This window comes from Sinocyclocheilus grahami, unplaced genomic scaffold (genome assembly GCF_001515645.1).
Source record: "Sinocyclocheilus grahami isolate Dianchi unplaced genomic scaffold, SAMN03320097.WGS_v1.1 scaffold20.1, whole genome shotgun sequence".
In the NCBI taxonomy this organism is placed as follows: domain Eukaryota; kingdom Metazoa; phylum Chordata; class Actinopteri; order Cypriniformes; family Cyprinidae; genus Sinocyclocheilus; species Sinocyclocheilus grahami.
The window spans coordinates 2,222,922-2,240,576 of record NW_015505199.1 but is presented as its reverse complement, the minus strand read 5'-3'; the positions used below and the strand labels follow the sequence as shown (position 1 = coordinate 2,240,576).

Sequence of the window (17,655 nt, the reverse complement as noted above, 5' to 3'; positions counted from 1 at the left end):
AGGAGAAGGGAAACCCCCCCCCCCCCCCCCCCCGAGCGCTGATGTGCATTTAGCAGAGCAATAACAGCAACACATAGAAGAACCAGCACTGCACCATTACCACCTACTGTAACCAATCTCATGGTAAATTAATAATTTATTATTCTGTTAAATTGCATGGTCTAAATTTATGCCCTTTCAAATTAATGGATAGTGGATGATTTTTAAACTTTAATGCATGGTTTGCTTTGGAAGATCTATGGTGCACTATTTCCAAATGTCCCCTCTGGCTAAAGGCAATGTGGTCAATACACTACTGCAAAACGCCGTCAGTTCTATGAATCATGGAATGGAGGAATGTAGGGCTTTGCATAAGTAATATGAGATAAACATGACCCAAACATTTACTTCTTGCTGCTAGCATCAACATAGGCTGCAGCAAGGGTAGGGTGACCTTTTCGCACTTGATAAATCAGGTGGATTTGTTCTTAACCTGATGCACATGCTCCTGATGTTGGATCTCTCTAGCGCACGACACGAGAGAATGTACAGTGTCGTGTCCTGTAACTGGCGTCCAGTTTCTTACGTTAATTCCCACAGGGATTGCATGACTGGATGTGACACTATGAGCCATCTGCCATAGATGCCAACCCCTCTTTACTCCAAACCAATGACCTCCCCGCCACAACTACCCAATCACATGGAGAAATGTGGTGCATTTGCAGTGCTGCCAACTACACGTTCCTGACTAATGAGGTCACTGCACCCATCAGCCACATATAAACACAGAAACACTTGCACCGACACATGCACTCACTTAGCATATGTTCCTGTTGCTGTACAGTACAAGACATTTACTGTATCTTAAAAGACATTCACGCTCCAATAACCAAAAGTTAATATGTAAACTAGGAAATTGATGTCTGGAATGATGTAAACGTAGACAAGAGGAGTAACACAAGTCCTAGCACTATTAAAAAAATTATTAGTCCTATCCATTCAGAGGAATGGATCTAACAGTTTTATAGTTCAATTGACTGATCACTTACCCGAGGAAATTTACCAGGTGATTCTTTCGTCCCCTGTCTCTGTAGACCTCGGTTCAGGATCTTGGTGGATGGGATGTGCCACTTGGCTTCAGGAACACAAGGCGATCCTGGAAATCATGGATGTGATGTTACATGACATTGATTTGAGCGCTGTGCATTTAAAACTGATTAGTTAATCTTAACCAAATGATTTACAGAAAATCATTGTCTCAAGTTATTTAATGCAGCTTGTTAAATTCAGTCAATTAAAGTGGGTAAATCAATTCTATAAGTCATTTAAAAGTAATGTAGTTTAATTCTCATTGGTACTTGAGAAAAACAATGCTTCCGTACCGGCAGATCGTGTCCTCTCCATCTTGTGCTCTATATCCCTGTGCCCGTCTGCCTCTTTTTCTTCTGGTTGGTCGTGAAGGGCAGGTGATTGTAATCTATTGGACAAATAGATTGTAATGTTCCACTGGCATTATTCATTAGTGTTATTTCAATTTTACTACCCAAGGATGTTGTATAAGCCTCATGAATGTATTTCATATGGAGAGTAAACGTGGCTCGTTGTCTTAAAGGGGTCTTATTGTAAAAATAAAATTTTCCTTGATCATTTGAGGTATGAAAAAGATATGAAAAAAAATTCTAATTTTGCAATTCATAAATTTCCAGAAAAGTATATCAACACATTCACATGTCAACAATGACTATTTATTGGTCAGCAAATTTGATTACTTCTGTCTCATTCTGTGTTTTAATTGATGAGGAAGATAAATACTTAAATACCAGAAGAGTATCAATATCAATAACAATAGAAGTATCCTGCTTTAACATTCAGAAAAATGGCTGCGATTTGTTTTTGCAAAGTCTCTGATCTCTGAAAAGACCTCCTATTGTTGTGCGTCTGTCTGTGAATGAACAGCTGATGTTCACATAGCTCATCATGAAATATTAGCTCATTCTGGACATGACAGAAAAGAGTCTAATCTTCTACTATAATTCTCTTTGTACCAAAGATTTGCACCAAATCTCATATGATTAGACTCTTGTGATAACCTCTAAACCTGCTGGGCTCTTTGGTTTCGGAGTTACAAGGCTGCTTCGAACAGAAACTCATTACCCATCATAACTGGCTTTCTGGGCCCATGTGCCGCAAGGACCGGGGTCACTGGAGGTTGATTGGTTACTGGGAGAACTGCAGTAGTGCTGTCCGGGATTTCCAGATGGACTCTGAACCATCTCGAAGTCCTGCAATACCCTGCAATGAGCAAACACAGGGTAGAAGCTCATTAATCAAAGCTCTGGTGGCAAAAGCAATGAGAGCGCTATAGCAAGACTCATTCATATTCTGGACCGGAGGGAGGAAACACTGTCAAAAAAAAAAAAAGTGGTGGAGCAGATTCTATTCATAGCAGGACCCCGTGTCTCTAGGGCTGTGGAACGTCTGCGCATTCCAGGGGGGAAATAAGAGAAACATACTCCAGGAAGGAATGACAGACCATGTGCAACACGGATCCCAGCAGAGGACGAGATGACAGCCTGGGTGAAGAGGCCGCAAAGGTGTGTGCGTTTCAGACAAGGTGAAGACACAAGCATGCAACACAAAGTCACTCAATTGCACAAGACGACACGCATTATGAAGAGATCCCAATTCTACAGCACCCGAAAATCAAGTTCCCAATTAGCTCACCCTGAAAGGCGTCTCCTGAGAAATACGAAAGCATGAATTGATGCCACACCAGACTAAAACATAATCATTCTGAACTTTTTTCCTTCCTCTAATCCACAGGGTGGCATGTGTCATCCTTAATAGCCTCTATGTGCTCACTTTTGGGCTTTCCCAGTGGAAAATTCAGCAGAGAAGTGTCTGGATAATCAAACATCACCGTTATGAATCATTGTTTCTTAAAGTTCCTGATGCTGAGCCCGATAAAAAATCAGGTGTTGCTTTTTGTTAACTGTCCTGACACATTGACAGTGGCGACCAAATACAGAATAGCTTGTACTGAGATTAAACTGAAAATACTGTATTTTCTCTTAGGCTTAACATTTGGACATCAGCCATATTCTCTCTATACATATATTAATAATATATTATTACAATTTTATATTTCATATAAAAGGAGCATTTGTGAAGCAGAATTGTAAGTATTTATATGAAGGTTTTATTGAATTAAATTTATTTAATTTTAATAATTTATAAAATCTGGTTTAAAAAAACAAACAGGATTCATAAATTACTATAGTAATCAGAATTAGATTTTTCTGCATTAAGGATAATTGGTGGGGGGTGCTTAACTCTAATTTAAATAATGTTACATGTAAAAACTAAAATAGTCCTAATAAAATTGTACTTAATACAGTAAGTGTACATTAAAAATTAAATAAAGAACAGACCAAATTTAATTTAGCATTGAAGTGAAACGTGACCTGGACATTTCCGAAGACAGTCCACTATTTACAGAGATAATATGACATCATTTAATCAATTTTCATTAAGTAATATGAGCCAGAAAAATGTTTGTCCTTGTATCTGACTTCAGGCATTTTTGCTTTAGCTGTCCATGTAAAACTGATTTTCAGATCAAGCAGCATTTTTGAAAATCTGGGAATTATCTATTCTGAATATGAACCATGACAGGAGACACAGACTAGAACAGAAAAGGCCTAAGGACACCATTGACATCTTTTTTGAAGAAATCAATGCATTGAATGCACATGCAAATGCACGTGCACATACACAAATAAACAGCTAAATCCTGGGTAAGAATGACCCACATACTGCAACAGATATGACGGGATCAGTTACACAACCCAAACCAATCCACTTTGCACTCCATGAGAATTGCTTCCATAGTATCTCCTTACATAATCATGAGAGTTGGATCACAATATGATACACGAGTGAAATTACAGGTATATACTGTATGAGTAGGAAAGAGCAGCATATGTGTTTGGAATGACATAGTCACATTTATCTGACCTGGATCCATCCTGGTACTTCTTATCAAAAGAAGTGCTACGTGAAATGGCAGCTTGGGCGTACTGGAACATCTGTTGGCTCGGGGAGGGTCGATCTGGACCCTGAGTGGGAGAAACACGAGACAGCGGCAGCCCCTGGGGAACGTGAGTCATCCTGTGCCAACCAGGCCCGGGACCAAGAGTCTTGTACTCCATGTAGGGGACACGATGCAGTTCTGAGGCACCTCTGAAAAACACAGAAAGGAAAATTACAACGGGTTTTTAGAGTTGCTACAATGTTTTATGGAAATGTGTGAAAGTAACACCATCATATTTATACAGTAAATACTATACCATTCAAAAGCGTTTGAAAGAAGTCTCCTCAAGGCTGTATTCAGTTGATCAAAAATACAGTAAAAATCACTAATACTGTTAAATATTACAATTTAAAATAAATCATGCTAATACACTAATTATTTTTTGGAAACCGTGATACATTTTTTTTAAAGGATTTTTTGATAAATAGAAAGTTGAAAAGAACAGCATTTATTTGAAAAATCTTTTGTAATGTCTCTCCTGTTACTTTTGATCAATTTAAAGGGGTCATATGATGCGATTTCAATTTTTCCTTTCTCTTTGGAGTGTTACAAGCTGTTGGTACATAAAGAAGATCTGTAAAGTTGCAAAGACTAAAGTCTCAAATCCAAAGAGATATTCTTTATAAAAGTTAAGAGTCAGCCACACCTACCTAAAACGGCTCGTTCTAACACGCCCCCACATATCTACGTCACTGTGTGGGAAGATTTGCATAACACTGCCCAAATGTTCACGCAAAGAAAGAAGGCGTAACTTTTATTCTCGCTGTAGTATTGTTGCCGCCGCCGCCATGTCGTGAAGGCGCTGTGTGCTTCGTTGTGAAAGCGATTCTACTCTGTTTGGCCTTCCAAAAGAGGACGGTATCGCTTAGTCATGCCTGGAGCTGATCCGTACTGGTCGCTGAGGAAGTCCTTCAACTTCGCGCTGTCGATCGCCGGATCGGCTTTCACCGTGGACAAAGCGGAGTCCAGCCCGGGGTCGTCACATGTGGTTGCCGCAGGCATCACAATATGGTAAGGGACGTAACATTTCCATCACACGCTTGAGGAATTCGGCCAATCACAACGCACTGGATAGCTGGCCAATCAGAGCACACCTCGCTTTTTCAGACCAATGAGCTTTGTAAAAATCGACGCGTTTCAGAAAGGCGGGGCATAGAGGAGAAACAATAATGTACAGTATGTGGAAAATAATGTGTTTTTTGAACCTTAAACCGCATAAACACATTTCATTACACCAAATACACAAAATAATGTTCTTTTTAGCAGCATCATATGACCCCTTTAATGCATCCCTGCTGAATAAAAGTATTAACTGCTGGCCCCAAACTTTCGAACGGTAGTACATGCATTTAATAATCATTCAGTATCATGTTGTATGTTAATTTACTACTGTATTTCCATTTAATACCATCACAGTTCTTTTTTTACAAGGGGCTTGTTAGTTAAAATCTGCACATTTTATTGTTGATGATTTAGGTGACCAAGTATGTTATGTAGTGACTCATTTTGAACATGGAGAACAGTCATAAACTGGTTTGTGTTTTTAGGTTGAGTCACATGAACTTTTCTCTACAGGTTAGCAAGCAGAAATTCCTGCTCCGATAATCAATGCAGCATGACATATATCCAGTATTACTGGCATCATCAGCTGATTTCTCAGATACTGTATGAAGGATGTAAGTGCTTTGTGATAGCAACCACAATGTTGTTTCATGTTGCCTACATGAGCTAACCCAGTGTTTATCTCCACTTAGAAACAACTTGCATTATATCAATAGTGCATCGTGTACCCAACAACATATATAATTAGAGAAAAGCCTGCACGGATTAATCACATCCATGGTATAGATTAACCTGATTTTTGGATAGATCGCTTTTTTCCCAAGTTAATTAGCCTTTAAATGGTTGAGAGGTTGAAATCAGCATTGTGGGGGCAGACTGAGCCTTTCAAAAGAATGAGGATTATTATGACAGCCGAGTTACAGGTCAGAGCCAAAAGGTCAGTATTACGTGCATGCACAAATGTTAAGTAAATCTACTGTATCTGAAAAATTAGTTTAATTTGTATCTCTTTTGTATTTGTCCTATTGTGCTTCTTTTTCAAAATGTATAAATTATATATATTATCTATATTATATATGAACAACTATAATTTTTATAAATTGCTCCCTTTTCACTACTGTTAAAGGGATGGTTCACCCAAAAATGAAAATTGTCATAATTTATTCAAGTTTTTCCAAATTCAATCCTTGATTCAAATTTCTCATAGCTTAATTGATTTGGTCTAAAGAGAGAAGAATTCATTACTATTTTTGTTTGAAGACTACATATAAAATAGCTACCAAAATAAATGTTGGTAACTACAGTTTGACTACAATAATGACTAAAAGTAATGACTAAAAGTTGACAAAAATGCAATTATTTTCGTCGACTAAAACTAGACTAAAACTATGAAAGACTCAAATGACTAAAATGTGACTAAGACTATTAAGCATTTTCATCTCAAGATGAAGACTAAGACTAAATCAAAAATGCCTGTCAAAATTAACACTGGTCCAAAGGTTTGAGACAACAGTCAAAAATATGGAGTTCAAAAACAAGTTAAACCTGAAAACTTTTAGGATTTGGATTCATTTAAAGCAAATTTATGAAATTAATCACGTGACTCCTTTCTCCAGATGGTCAGATGTAACCAAATACTAACACATTCTGAATTTCATGCTAATTTTTCGAATTAAAATTTCCACTGAAAATGTTATTCTAATAACATCATTTGTAATAAAAAAAAAAAAGTGTATTAAATGAGAAAAATGCCAAATAGAAGCATTTTTACCAGTCGTCTCAGGCTTTTGGACCCCACTGTACATAATTGTGAGCTGTATTTAGAGCAAGGCTATTTCTATGAATCCATTCCAATGTATTAATCTGTATAAAAAATTTTTTGTCAGTCTAGCCAGGCTAGGGAAATACAAAATTTTGTGTCAAGGGAAGATCTTGTAAGTGAAATTGGCAGAATGTATTAAATGATAATCACTGCAGAGCTGTTTGGCAAGAGAAAAGACACATCCACAAATTAGATGACAAATGGTATTAGATAAATGATGTACTGTATTATGCTGTGATTATCTGTGGCGTGTGTTATTAGAGAGGGAGAAACTAAAAGAACAAACAGAAAATTAACACAAGTCCGGCCCATGCCAGCAGGATTCATTGATGGTTAATGATGCGTTTCCGATCTAATCCACTCTGTTCCGACCACATGCACCATGCACTACTTCTGAAACGAGTATCTCTAGTGATCTCCTTGAATGGAAAGCTGGAACCAGCGTGGGCTCTAAGACAGATTCTCACAGCCTCTACAATGAGATAAAGTACTTCAAAAAGTACTTCAATGAAGAACACCACACTCCTAGACTCTCACACACAAATTCCTGGAATTGAGAAATGTCTTACAAACAAAGTGTTGTGAATGAAAAAAATACGCCTAGCTGTTTCAAGTTCAAGACATCTCTAAAGACTGCAGACTTTAAGACTACAGAAATAGGAGTTTTGCAGTTGCTCTGAGTGGTTTTAATGCATTGCTATGTTGTTGCTAAGGTGCTACAATTAGTTTTAGTCCATTGCTTTGCACTCAAAAGGGTGTTACAAGTTTAAAACCAATGTTTTTGTTAAATGCCATCCAGTTGGAACATTACTTTTAAACTCACTGCTCTGATCTGTAACCAAATACAACCCTGACTTGTCCGGGAATGCTTCAGTTAACTATAGCTCGAGTTAACTGACTTGCCCAAGATTTAGTGAGTGAAGTGACATGTGGCCAAGTAAGGTGACCCATACTTGGAATTAGTGCTCTGCATTTACCCATCCAAAGTGCACACACACAGCAGTGAACACACACAAACCGTGAACACGCGCCCGGAGCAGTGGGCAGCCATTTATGCTGCGGCGCCCGGGGAGCAGTTGGGGGTTCGGTGCCTTGCTCAAGGGCACCTCAGTCGTGGTATTGAAGGTGGAAGAGAGCGCTGTACATTCCCCCCCCCCCCCTACAATCCCTGCCGGTACGAGACTCGAACCCCCAGCCTTTGGGTTATGAGTCCGACTCTCTAACCATTAGGCCACGAAGATACATATATATATAACGCAGTTAAGGCCAACCCGAAGTGCAAGCAATCCTCTACAACTTTGTGTTTACAAAAAGCACCGAGCGCTTGATATCTCTGGTTTTTATGCCTTGCATAAATGTCAATACAGTTATTGACAGTCTAGAGGGCCACTTTAATCTCTGCCTTCAGATGTTCTTGGTAAAGCCCTTGGCTCTTCTGAAATTAGCAAACACAACATGAGGCACGTGTTCAACAAAGTTCGACAGAGTTCTGGGTCACTTTCTATTTCATGATAGTTTGCTGTAAGTGGTTTCTTTCATGTAAAAAAAACAAACAACATGAGCGGACTATGATAATATCATTCACAGATTATTTCAAGAGGATTAATCTTCTCTTCAGGACATGACCTCTGTAACCCACGAGAAACTGGTGTGGCCCATCTGTCCATGAGTTACATTTGTTACATTTTAGTTACATTTGAGGGCAGTAAATGTGGCCACAACATGCCAAAGATATTCAGCAATATGAACATGAACATTTATTCACATTTTATTAAATTTTTTCACATTTTAGCTTCTCTGCTAATGTAAGATGGAGAACAAACTGTACCTTCTGGGGGCGCCATCCTCATGTGGCTGTATGACCACCACCGTAACAGGTGTGGAGGTCCGCAAATAGTCAATCATCTGCTCGTGAGTTAGAGTCCCAACAGCGACCTTGCAGATCTCAACCAAACGGCAGCCTGGGCGGAGTCCTGCCTGCCAGGCAAACCCGAATGGCTCCACATCGGCTACCACACCTTCAAAGTTGACATGGAAGCCCAGCTGGCCCAGGGCATTTCTGCGCAGGATCATCTCTAGCGACTCACAACCCCTGGTGACCATCTGCAGGACAAACGTACAAACTTTAACCATCTAAAACAGGGCTTTTTGTCACTTCAGCAACTTAAGATAAAACCTGTGCTGTGATAATGGGCAGAAGGTCCTGTACATGTAAGCATGCAGATGCGCAAGCAGGTACGCAGAGATACAGATGATGGCTGAAGCCAGGTCTCTCGAGGATGAAATTAACTGATGTCAAACCAACATGGGAGAACACAACAGACTGGTTGTCTCATGAATAGCACATTCCTACAACCCAAACTGACATCATGGGGCCAGATTCACTAAACATTCTTCTAAACTGCGGTTTTCTTCTTATTTCGAATATTTTATATTCCCAAAAATACTTCTTGAAATTGTTCTTTTTCAAATTCTTGAAAAGCATTAAGAAATAATTTCTTAAAGTTAGGATAACCTAACCCCAAAAGATGTTATGTGAAATATTTTTATTCTCCGAATTGTTGTAATTAAGCATTAAAACATAACAATAGCTACATATAATACATACTACTACTACTAGGGATGTGCACAAGTTCTCTAAAGTGACATCATTGCGTCATGTGACTTTTTGTTGAATTCAAAATTCAGTAACAACTCAACAAAAACATTGAAATAAAGTTAATTAGGGATTTTAATGTAAGCCTATAATCATAACATAATTCAGAAACACAGCCTCTGAGCTGATCAGTGAGTATACAGAAAGAACCGCAACACAAACCAGATAATGCCAAAGCCTGTCATTTTTTTTTTTTAAGAAGTTCTTAAAAAATATGTGAGAACTTCTTAGAAACTGTTTGGAATTTATCTAAGAATTTTTTTAATTTCTTTCTTAAGAAGATTTTCCATGCATCTTGACACCTGACTCCTAAAACAAACATGTTTTGGACATAACAGCTTAAACCTTCTGCATGCAACTACTTGATCTGAAAATAAACAGTTTTAAGCAAACCTCGGGTAAGCTGATATTACTCTGACTCTGCAAAGTTACTAAGAGCCCAAAGGCACCTTTTCTAAGCACCCACAAAAACAACAAAAGCACTTTGAAGAGACTGAGGTGGTTAAAAAGAAATATAAGCTTCCTTTTTTAGTTAGAAAATATCTGTTGCTCAACAATTCAGACATAACTTCACTTTTACCACACAAAACCATATTCCCATATTATATATATATATTCTTTTGCCACCAAACTTTTAATAAAATACGTAAAAAGTCAATAATTGCATTTAAAAAAAAAAAAGGCATAAAACACACAGTCATATGAAAGGGAAAGTTTGCCCAAAAATGAAAACTCTCATGTTGTCTTTCTTCTGCATATCACAAAAGATATTTTGAAGAAAGTTTCAGGGGGGGGAGGTCAACGTCCATTGTATAGACAAAATCAAACAAACAATATTTTTTTAATGTTTATACAAACAATATTTTTATATGTTGAGTTCAACATATAAAAAGTCAGTCATACAGGTTTGGAACAAAATGAGGGTGAATAAATGATGACCGAATTTTAATTTTTGCTTATTTCCAGAAAAACGTGCTGATGATCTGCTGCACAAATGCTATGATGGTGACAGCAAACCACCCAATGCAATAAACACTTTTAACAGCATGTTTAAAAGTCAAAGGACAGTATTTTACAAGCTGTCAAATCTCACAAAGAGAATGGACCACACATGCTGACTGGGTCCATCAACTTAAACAGCAGTACACCCATTTAACCCTCCACTGCACTGTAAAAAGTGTGAGTCTGCATGTCTGGACCAACTGAGCATGAATGGGCACCAATAAAGCAAGAAGTGGAACTAATATTGTTTTATTAAGGAGTGTGTTGATGTATGTATTTATCCCAGAGTGAATAAAGTGAACGTTCTGGCAAGCTTAAGGTAAACTAAGGTAGGGTAATCTATTCTAACATGGTCTTTCTACCTTTCTAATGCTAATACATTGACCCTTGGCCCCTGATTGCAAGAGAAACTTGATCCTTTATACCAACACTGCTCACTTATTCACAGTAAAAGGCAAGCTTGGTGTAAGATTCAGCTTAGATTAAACTTGATCTTGAATTGGCTACTCATACCTCTAATCGCTGTACGACCTCTCGAACTTCCTCTGGGCATCCATCCTGCACGGAAAACACCACACAGTCACCGCGCTCGGAAAAGAGCTTCACCCTGCCCACCATTGAGGACGAGCTCCAACCAATCACGTCCTTGCAGTAACAGTTGAAAACCACTTCCCGGGATGCTTCCTCAATGAGCGCTACAAACTCTCTGGAGATGGCCAGCAAACAACCAATATCAGTGGACTGGCAACTGTCCCGGGCAACCACCGACCACGTGATGGCTCCCGTACTGTACAGATGAGCGTTGTTCCTTGGCCGGCTGCGCTCCTTCTTTTTGGCGCCTAGGTTGATGAAGCTGAATTTTGCACCCGAGGCATCCACAGGCGTTGCACTGGTGAAGTTCTCCACTATGTCTTTAAGGTATTCCTGGCGGGTACGCGTCGCCATGGCACGGAACTTCTCAGACTTGTGGGCCGCGTTTTCGCCGTTGATCACCTTAGCCAGCAGGAAGTCCCGGAATACAGCAGACTTTGGAAACATCACTCCCTTGGGTATGGGAGGTCCAAACACAGGCACATCTTTGGATCTGGCAACTGCAATGCTAATGAATAAAGAAATAACAATGAAATGAGTTTTAAAGGGGTTATATGACGTTGCTAAAAAAGAACATTATTTTGTGTATTTGGTGTAATGAAACGTGTTTATGTGGTTTAAGGTTAAAAAAACACATTATTTTCCACATACTGTACATTATTGTTTCTCCTCTATGCCCCCCTTTCTGAAACGCGTAGATTTTTACAAAGCTCATCGTTCTGAAAAGCGTGGGGTGCTCTGATTGGCCAGTTATCCAGTGCATTGTGATTGGCCGAATACCTCAAGCGTGTGACGGAAATGTTACGCCCCTTACCATACTGTGATGCCATGTCCCGGCACGACGAGACAAAACTAATAAAACCCATTATAAACGAGGCATTTGTTCCATCCAGTGGGGACATAATTACAGATTATAATGACTTATACTGTCTTTTTACGTGTTGCGTTGGATCGCGCGCCACGTAAACATAAAACCATGTCTGCATTTGTGATCGGAGAAACGACAAACAACAAGCGCTACTCTACACTGCTCAAAACTCGCGTTTGAATCATCAGTGGCAAATCCTTTAAATATGAAAACGTACTTACAGTCTGTGAGTCAGCATTATTTGTCAGCATCATAGACTGTGGTCAGCATGCGCGCCGAAGGGGAAACAGGGGAACTGAATTTACCGGAATACCGGCATTGTAGGCTACTCTCCCAGGAAACAGTCCTCGTCCTCCGTAAAATGCGTTGCACGTATCTGAATATTTGGATTGAACTGTTCTGGAACAGTGTTGTAAATACAGCTTAACCACTGATTTCCAGTTGTGTCTTCTTTTGGAAGACCAAACAAAGTAGTTTCGCTTTCACAACGAAACACACAGCATCTCCACGACATGGCGGCGGCGGTAACAACGCTACAGCGAGAATCAAAGTTACGCCTTCTTTCTTTGCGTGAACATTTGGGCGGTGTTATGCAAATCTTCCCACATCGTGACGTAGACATGTTGGGGGCATGTTTAAACGAGGCGTTTTAGGAGGGCGTGGATGAGCCTTAACTTTTATAAAGAATATCTCTTTGGGTTTGAGACTTTAGTCTTTGCAACTTTAGGGATCTTATCTATTCACAAACAGCTTGTAACACTCCAAAGAGAAAGGAAAACTTGAAATCGCATTATATGACCCCTTTAATCACTTGAAATAAATGATGCTGTTTGAACTTTCTATTCATCAAAGAATCCTGAAAAATATAATCACGGTTCCCACTAAGATATTAGGTATCAAATTAGATATTCCACATAGATATTATATATATTTTATATATCCTTTTTTGGGACATTAATCCAATCCACCTATAAATGGCTTACATCTATCTCCACAAATTAAGCTGGGATATGAGATAGTATATTCACTATGTAAAATAGTCTGAAGCACATTGCCCCTTAAGGAAAAATACATAGAAAGGTTTTCCGTTTGACTTCAACATTGACATCAATTCAGAAATCTTTCTGCAGCAGTCTCTCACAGATCTGCTCAGAAGATGAGATGGCCAATTTTGCTTTGAGCTAGGTTCCAGCCTCCCTCAGCTCTCTGCAATGTTACGCTGAACAAGCTTAAGAGGTACACACTGAGTAAATAAGACTGGAAATTGAATTCCCTTCGATCTTATCCTTTAATCCTCCCTATCGTTCTGAGAGGTCAAACCTGACTGTCACCAAGCTGTTTGGAAGCCCCCCCCCCCCCTACCTTTTACAAAATTGGATTTAATTGGATTGGGTTGGGTATGACTTAGCAAAAAACTGTATTTATTTCAGCAAAGACATGTATAAATTAAACCACCATCTTTATTGTAAAACAGAAGCATTTAGTTTACAGGCTAGGCTAAAAATTAGGAGTAATTGACATTTTACATCTTACCTGTAACATACATGCTCTGTGCAAGGATTGTGAACTTTGACAATGATGAAGATATGTTGAAAGTGAGAGCGAATGTTTTGGGGTGTGAATGGAAAAGCTCCTGGTTCCTGGAAAATGATGGTAACGATGTCATTTCCAATGTGCCTTTTCCTCAGTAGCTGGATAGGGGAACAGATAATATGAAGAAAGTCATTATAGTGCACCTTTTAACAATAAACTAGTTACAGTTAATGCCATACAATCAGAAACCTAAAGCAAAAATAAATTCAAACACACTATCCAAAAGTGCAAATACATGCATCACATGAAAAATAAAATAATAAAACAAAATAAAATATTTAAAAAAATCCAAGATTTTATTTTAATATAAATAAGAAAATTTAATTAAATTAAAAAACAGAAACATCCACATGTAATTAACTATAGTCAGTCAGTAATTACGGCATTCTGATTAAATAACTGTTTGTAAGAAAGCTTAAGTAATGTGTAAATGTTATAAGACGTGAAGAACCTCAGACACTTTGATCGTCTGAGATACAGACAATACGATCAAAGTGTATTAACTATTAACAAAGACACCTGTTTCCACATCTCATTGAGAGAAGATGCGGGAAAACTCCTTTCTCACCTTTCTTACATTTGTTCCTTTTCATCCACTTCCTTCCCCTCACCTAGCTCACTCAAAATGGTCAATAGCATAATATAATGTTCTACATGAATGCAAGTGATATTCACATGTAAATGTAAAGGTTTAGCTGTAGTCTACTGTATATCCCTTGGGCTCATCTCTCTGTCACCAAAGGAAAAAAAGTGGATCATAGATGTACTGACTTTAAAGCTCAAAGCTGTGGAGATCTTCACCTGCTTATTTCCCAAGATAATCCCTATCGGACCATGATCCAATGGACAGAAAAAAACAAATCCCACAAATCAGCCAGACAGAACCAGGCAAGGGCTCCTTTACTTCTCTTTTTACTCATTCTGTAAAAACAGCTTTCTTTTAAAAGCACAAATCTCAATTTTACTATCCGACTGAGCTCAGTGTAGCCATGGGGATTTCAGGAAGTCATTGATGGAAAGCTGCTATGGTGGTAAATTAATCTGCGGCAGACTCTATTAGAATTGTTCCGCCCATTGAAAAGTACAGCGGATGAAGGAAATAAATCTTTTTAAATTTGTTCCACCAAATAAATAAGAACAGCCTTTCACATTTGAACTGCACTGGAAAACGACACATTCCTAATTACGTAATTATCCCTGATATGTCCCTGCTCTTCACTTAAGACATAAAATCTGTGCCTTGTCTGGGCAACTGGTAAGGGAGCGGTTTTTTTTTTCTTTTTTGAAAAGATGAGGCATTCAGACGGTTGCCATGACAATGTGGCCTGTCCGCTGAAGTGTTTACAATTAGCAGGATGCAGGACAATTGGTCTAGGCTCTGCGAGGTCTGTAAAGATGCACAGATCAAGACCAGCCACTTGAACAGACAGCTGACGAGGGCTGAAAGAGTTTTGTGTAGACAGGCATGAGTAAGTGATCAGACCTGAATCTCATTCGCGCAGGTGCATGTTCAAGTGTGCATAAATCAGCAGGACGGCTGATATATCTTGGACTATCTGCTTTTTTGCTTGCAGTAATATTATAAAAAATTATAATTGCACCTAACCACATGTTAAATATACCATTAAATGAAAATGTTGTCATCAGTTACTTATACTACTATTCAAAAGTTTGGAGTCAGTCAGATTTTTGTTTTAATATTTAATAAGATTTTTTACAGTATAAACAAAAATGTCATTTATTTCTGTGATAGCAAAGCTGAATTTTCAGCACCCATTACTCCAGTCTTCAGTTTCACACAAACCTACAGAAGTCATTCTAATAATCTGATTTGAATAGAAAATTTAAAAGATAGCATTTATTTGAAATACATATCTTACGTTTACTGTCATTTTTGATCAAATTAATGTCCTTACTGAATAAAGGTATTTGTTTTTGACCACAAACTTTTGAATGGTAGCGTACGTTCAGGTAGTTCCAAACCTGTATGACTGACTTCCATAGAATACAATAGAAGATCATTTATTTCTAAAGTCATGTAATAGCTAACAGACCAGACATTTTATCAGAATGATTTCAAAATATCTCCTTTTGTGTTCCATGGAAAAAATAAAGTCATACGGGCTTGAGTAAATTAAAAGAATGGAATAATTATGAAATGTGTCAGACTCACTTGTTGTTTGTTGTTGGGTGTGTAGGGCAGCATTGTAGAGACATGAAACATCAGTTCAAAGTCTTTATAGGTGGTGTAGAGAGAGTGAGTGCCAGTGGAGTCCGCTGCAGAAAAGACACAATTATATCACACACATCAGTATAAAAGCAGTAAATTGAAAAGACACATACACTGATGATGAAATATGAAACTAGTCTCTTGCAGTTCAATATTAATTTGCAAATGGCTCATCTGCACAGACTAAGAGATTATGAGAAACTGTCCAATGCCCTATATGCACTGACTGAGAAAAATATGGTATTAACAAAACCCATTTCAGAAATGAACCTGAAGCTGCCAAGCAGCTTTCTGGCTTGTCAAAGACTCACAGCAGTGAAAGTGGATCAAACGTTCAAACATTTTGAGGATATCATCGTGAGAGCAGCACTTACTTTTGCTGTCCAGCTGTGCTCTGTACTTGTTGAACCCCCTCAGTCGGACTTTCTGACCCAGCAGCTCCAGAAACTCTTCCAGTGCGGGACTACCAGTCTCATTATTGTACATCTCCTCCTCTGTGCTCTGCCCGGCCTGGCAGTACAGGATGCCCGCTTTGTGCTGGTAACTCAGCTACAATTTACAAAGAGTAAAAACTCTTTCAGTTTCAATCATTGTTATGATATTTGACAAGTTTTTTTATGTATCACTCTTCAGTCTGAACCAATTATTATATACTAAAGCCCTAATTACACCTATTACAAGGCTCTCTGGAATACTTGATTCTGACTGACCAATTGCTGTATTCTGTGGTCAGTTATATATAGTATACAGTATATACGTATATATATATATATATATATATATATATATATATATATATATTGCAAAATGTTATTACAATATAAAATAATGGTTTCTATTTTAAACTCCTGTAAAAAAACATAAAAAATCATTGTGATCCCACATAAACCATATATACCTGTACACACACACACACACACACACACACACACACACACACACACACATATATATAGCTTTAATTTATTTTTAATTTCAGTTTTAGTTTCAGTACTTGTAGTACTTCAACTTATTTCAGTTAGTTACCAAGTTCATGTTTTTTATCTAATATTTCTATTTTATGTAAGTGATATTTTTACCGCTTTATTTCAATGAACAATATTAAAAAATATCAATACTGTCCCTTACATTTTACATGGCATGATTTATCATGTAACAGCATCAATCTTCAATGCACATTGTACAGAAAACCTTCAAAAGCACTCTTAAAGCATATCATGGAATGGTGATATACATCGCCTACCACAAGTGGTGATTTAGTCATGTTAAGTGCTATCAATCTACGCAAAAGCCTGACACATAATGACATGCACACTGACCTCAGATGCCACTTTTGCATTATGTATGAAACACACATACCAGCCATAAACTAAAGAAAGAAGCTAGGGTTTCAGACTGGCAAAAAAAAAAAGAAAAAAAAAAGAAAAAAAAAAAAAAAGAGCCAGACATTTTTCTGCACAATTATTAAAAAATAATGAACTTAACATCTATAATAATAGGAATTGCTGATCGGATGACAAACTGAAGAGTGCAGGTTTACAATGACAAAGGAATTTTAAGAAGTCTATGGTAATTGTCCGAAATCACACGTAATTCCCAGCCTGTACCAATTTTTCAAAAATGGTAAAAGCAATTTTAGTGCTATTCTTACAATTGCTATGGCTTTTGTGCCATAGAATGCCACCAACAGTCCCCCCCCCCCCCCCCCCCTACCACAAATAGAGGAAACTGGGGGGGGAAGGGGAGAGAGAGGGAAAAA

General features: G+C 38.2%; 1 protein-coding gene across 1 annotated transcript in view; it reads right to left on the bottom strand.

Annotated features, from left to right (window-relative positions):
* The window catches only part of LOC107556113 (signal-induced proliferation-associated 1-like protein 2), a 72,814-nt gene that overhangs the window by 13,471 nt on the left and 41,688 nt on the right, over positions 1-17,655 (bottom strand). Inside the window, exons 5-13 of the mRNA XM_016239153.1 lie at positions 16,271-16,445; positions 15,840-15,943; positions 13,607-13,764; positions 11,128-11,713; positions 8,785-9,059; positions 3,997-4,221; positions 2,134-2,271; positions 1,362-1,456; positions 1,029-1,135 (exon numbers count right to left, since the gene is read on the bottom strand). Of these exons, the coding sequence (XP_016094639.1) occupies positions 1,029-1,135; positions 1,362-1,456; positions 2,134-2,271; positions 3,997-4,221; positions 8,785-9,059; positions 11,128-11,713; positions 13,607-13,764; positions 15,840-15,943; positions 16,271-16,445 (1,863 nt within the window). The remainder of the gene's footprint in view (positions 1-1,028; positions 1,136-1,361; positions 1,457-2,133; positions 2,272-3,996; positions 4,222-8,784; positions 9,060-11,127; positions 11,714-13,606; positions 13,765-15,839; positions 15,944-16,270; positions 16,446-17,655) is intronic.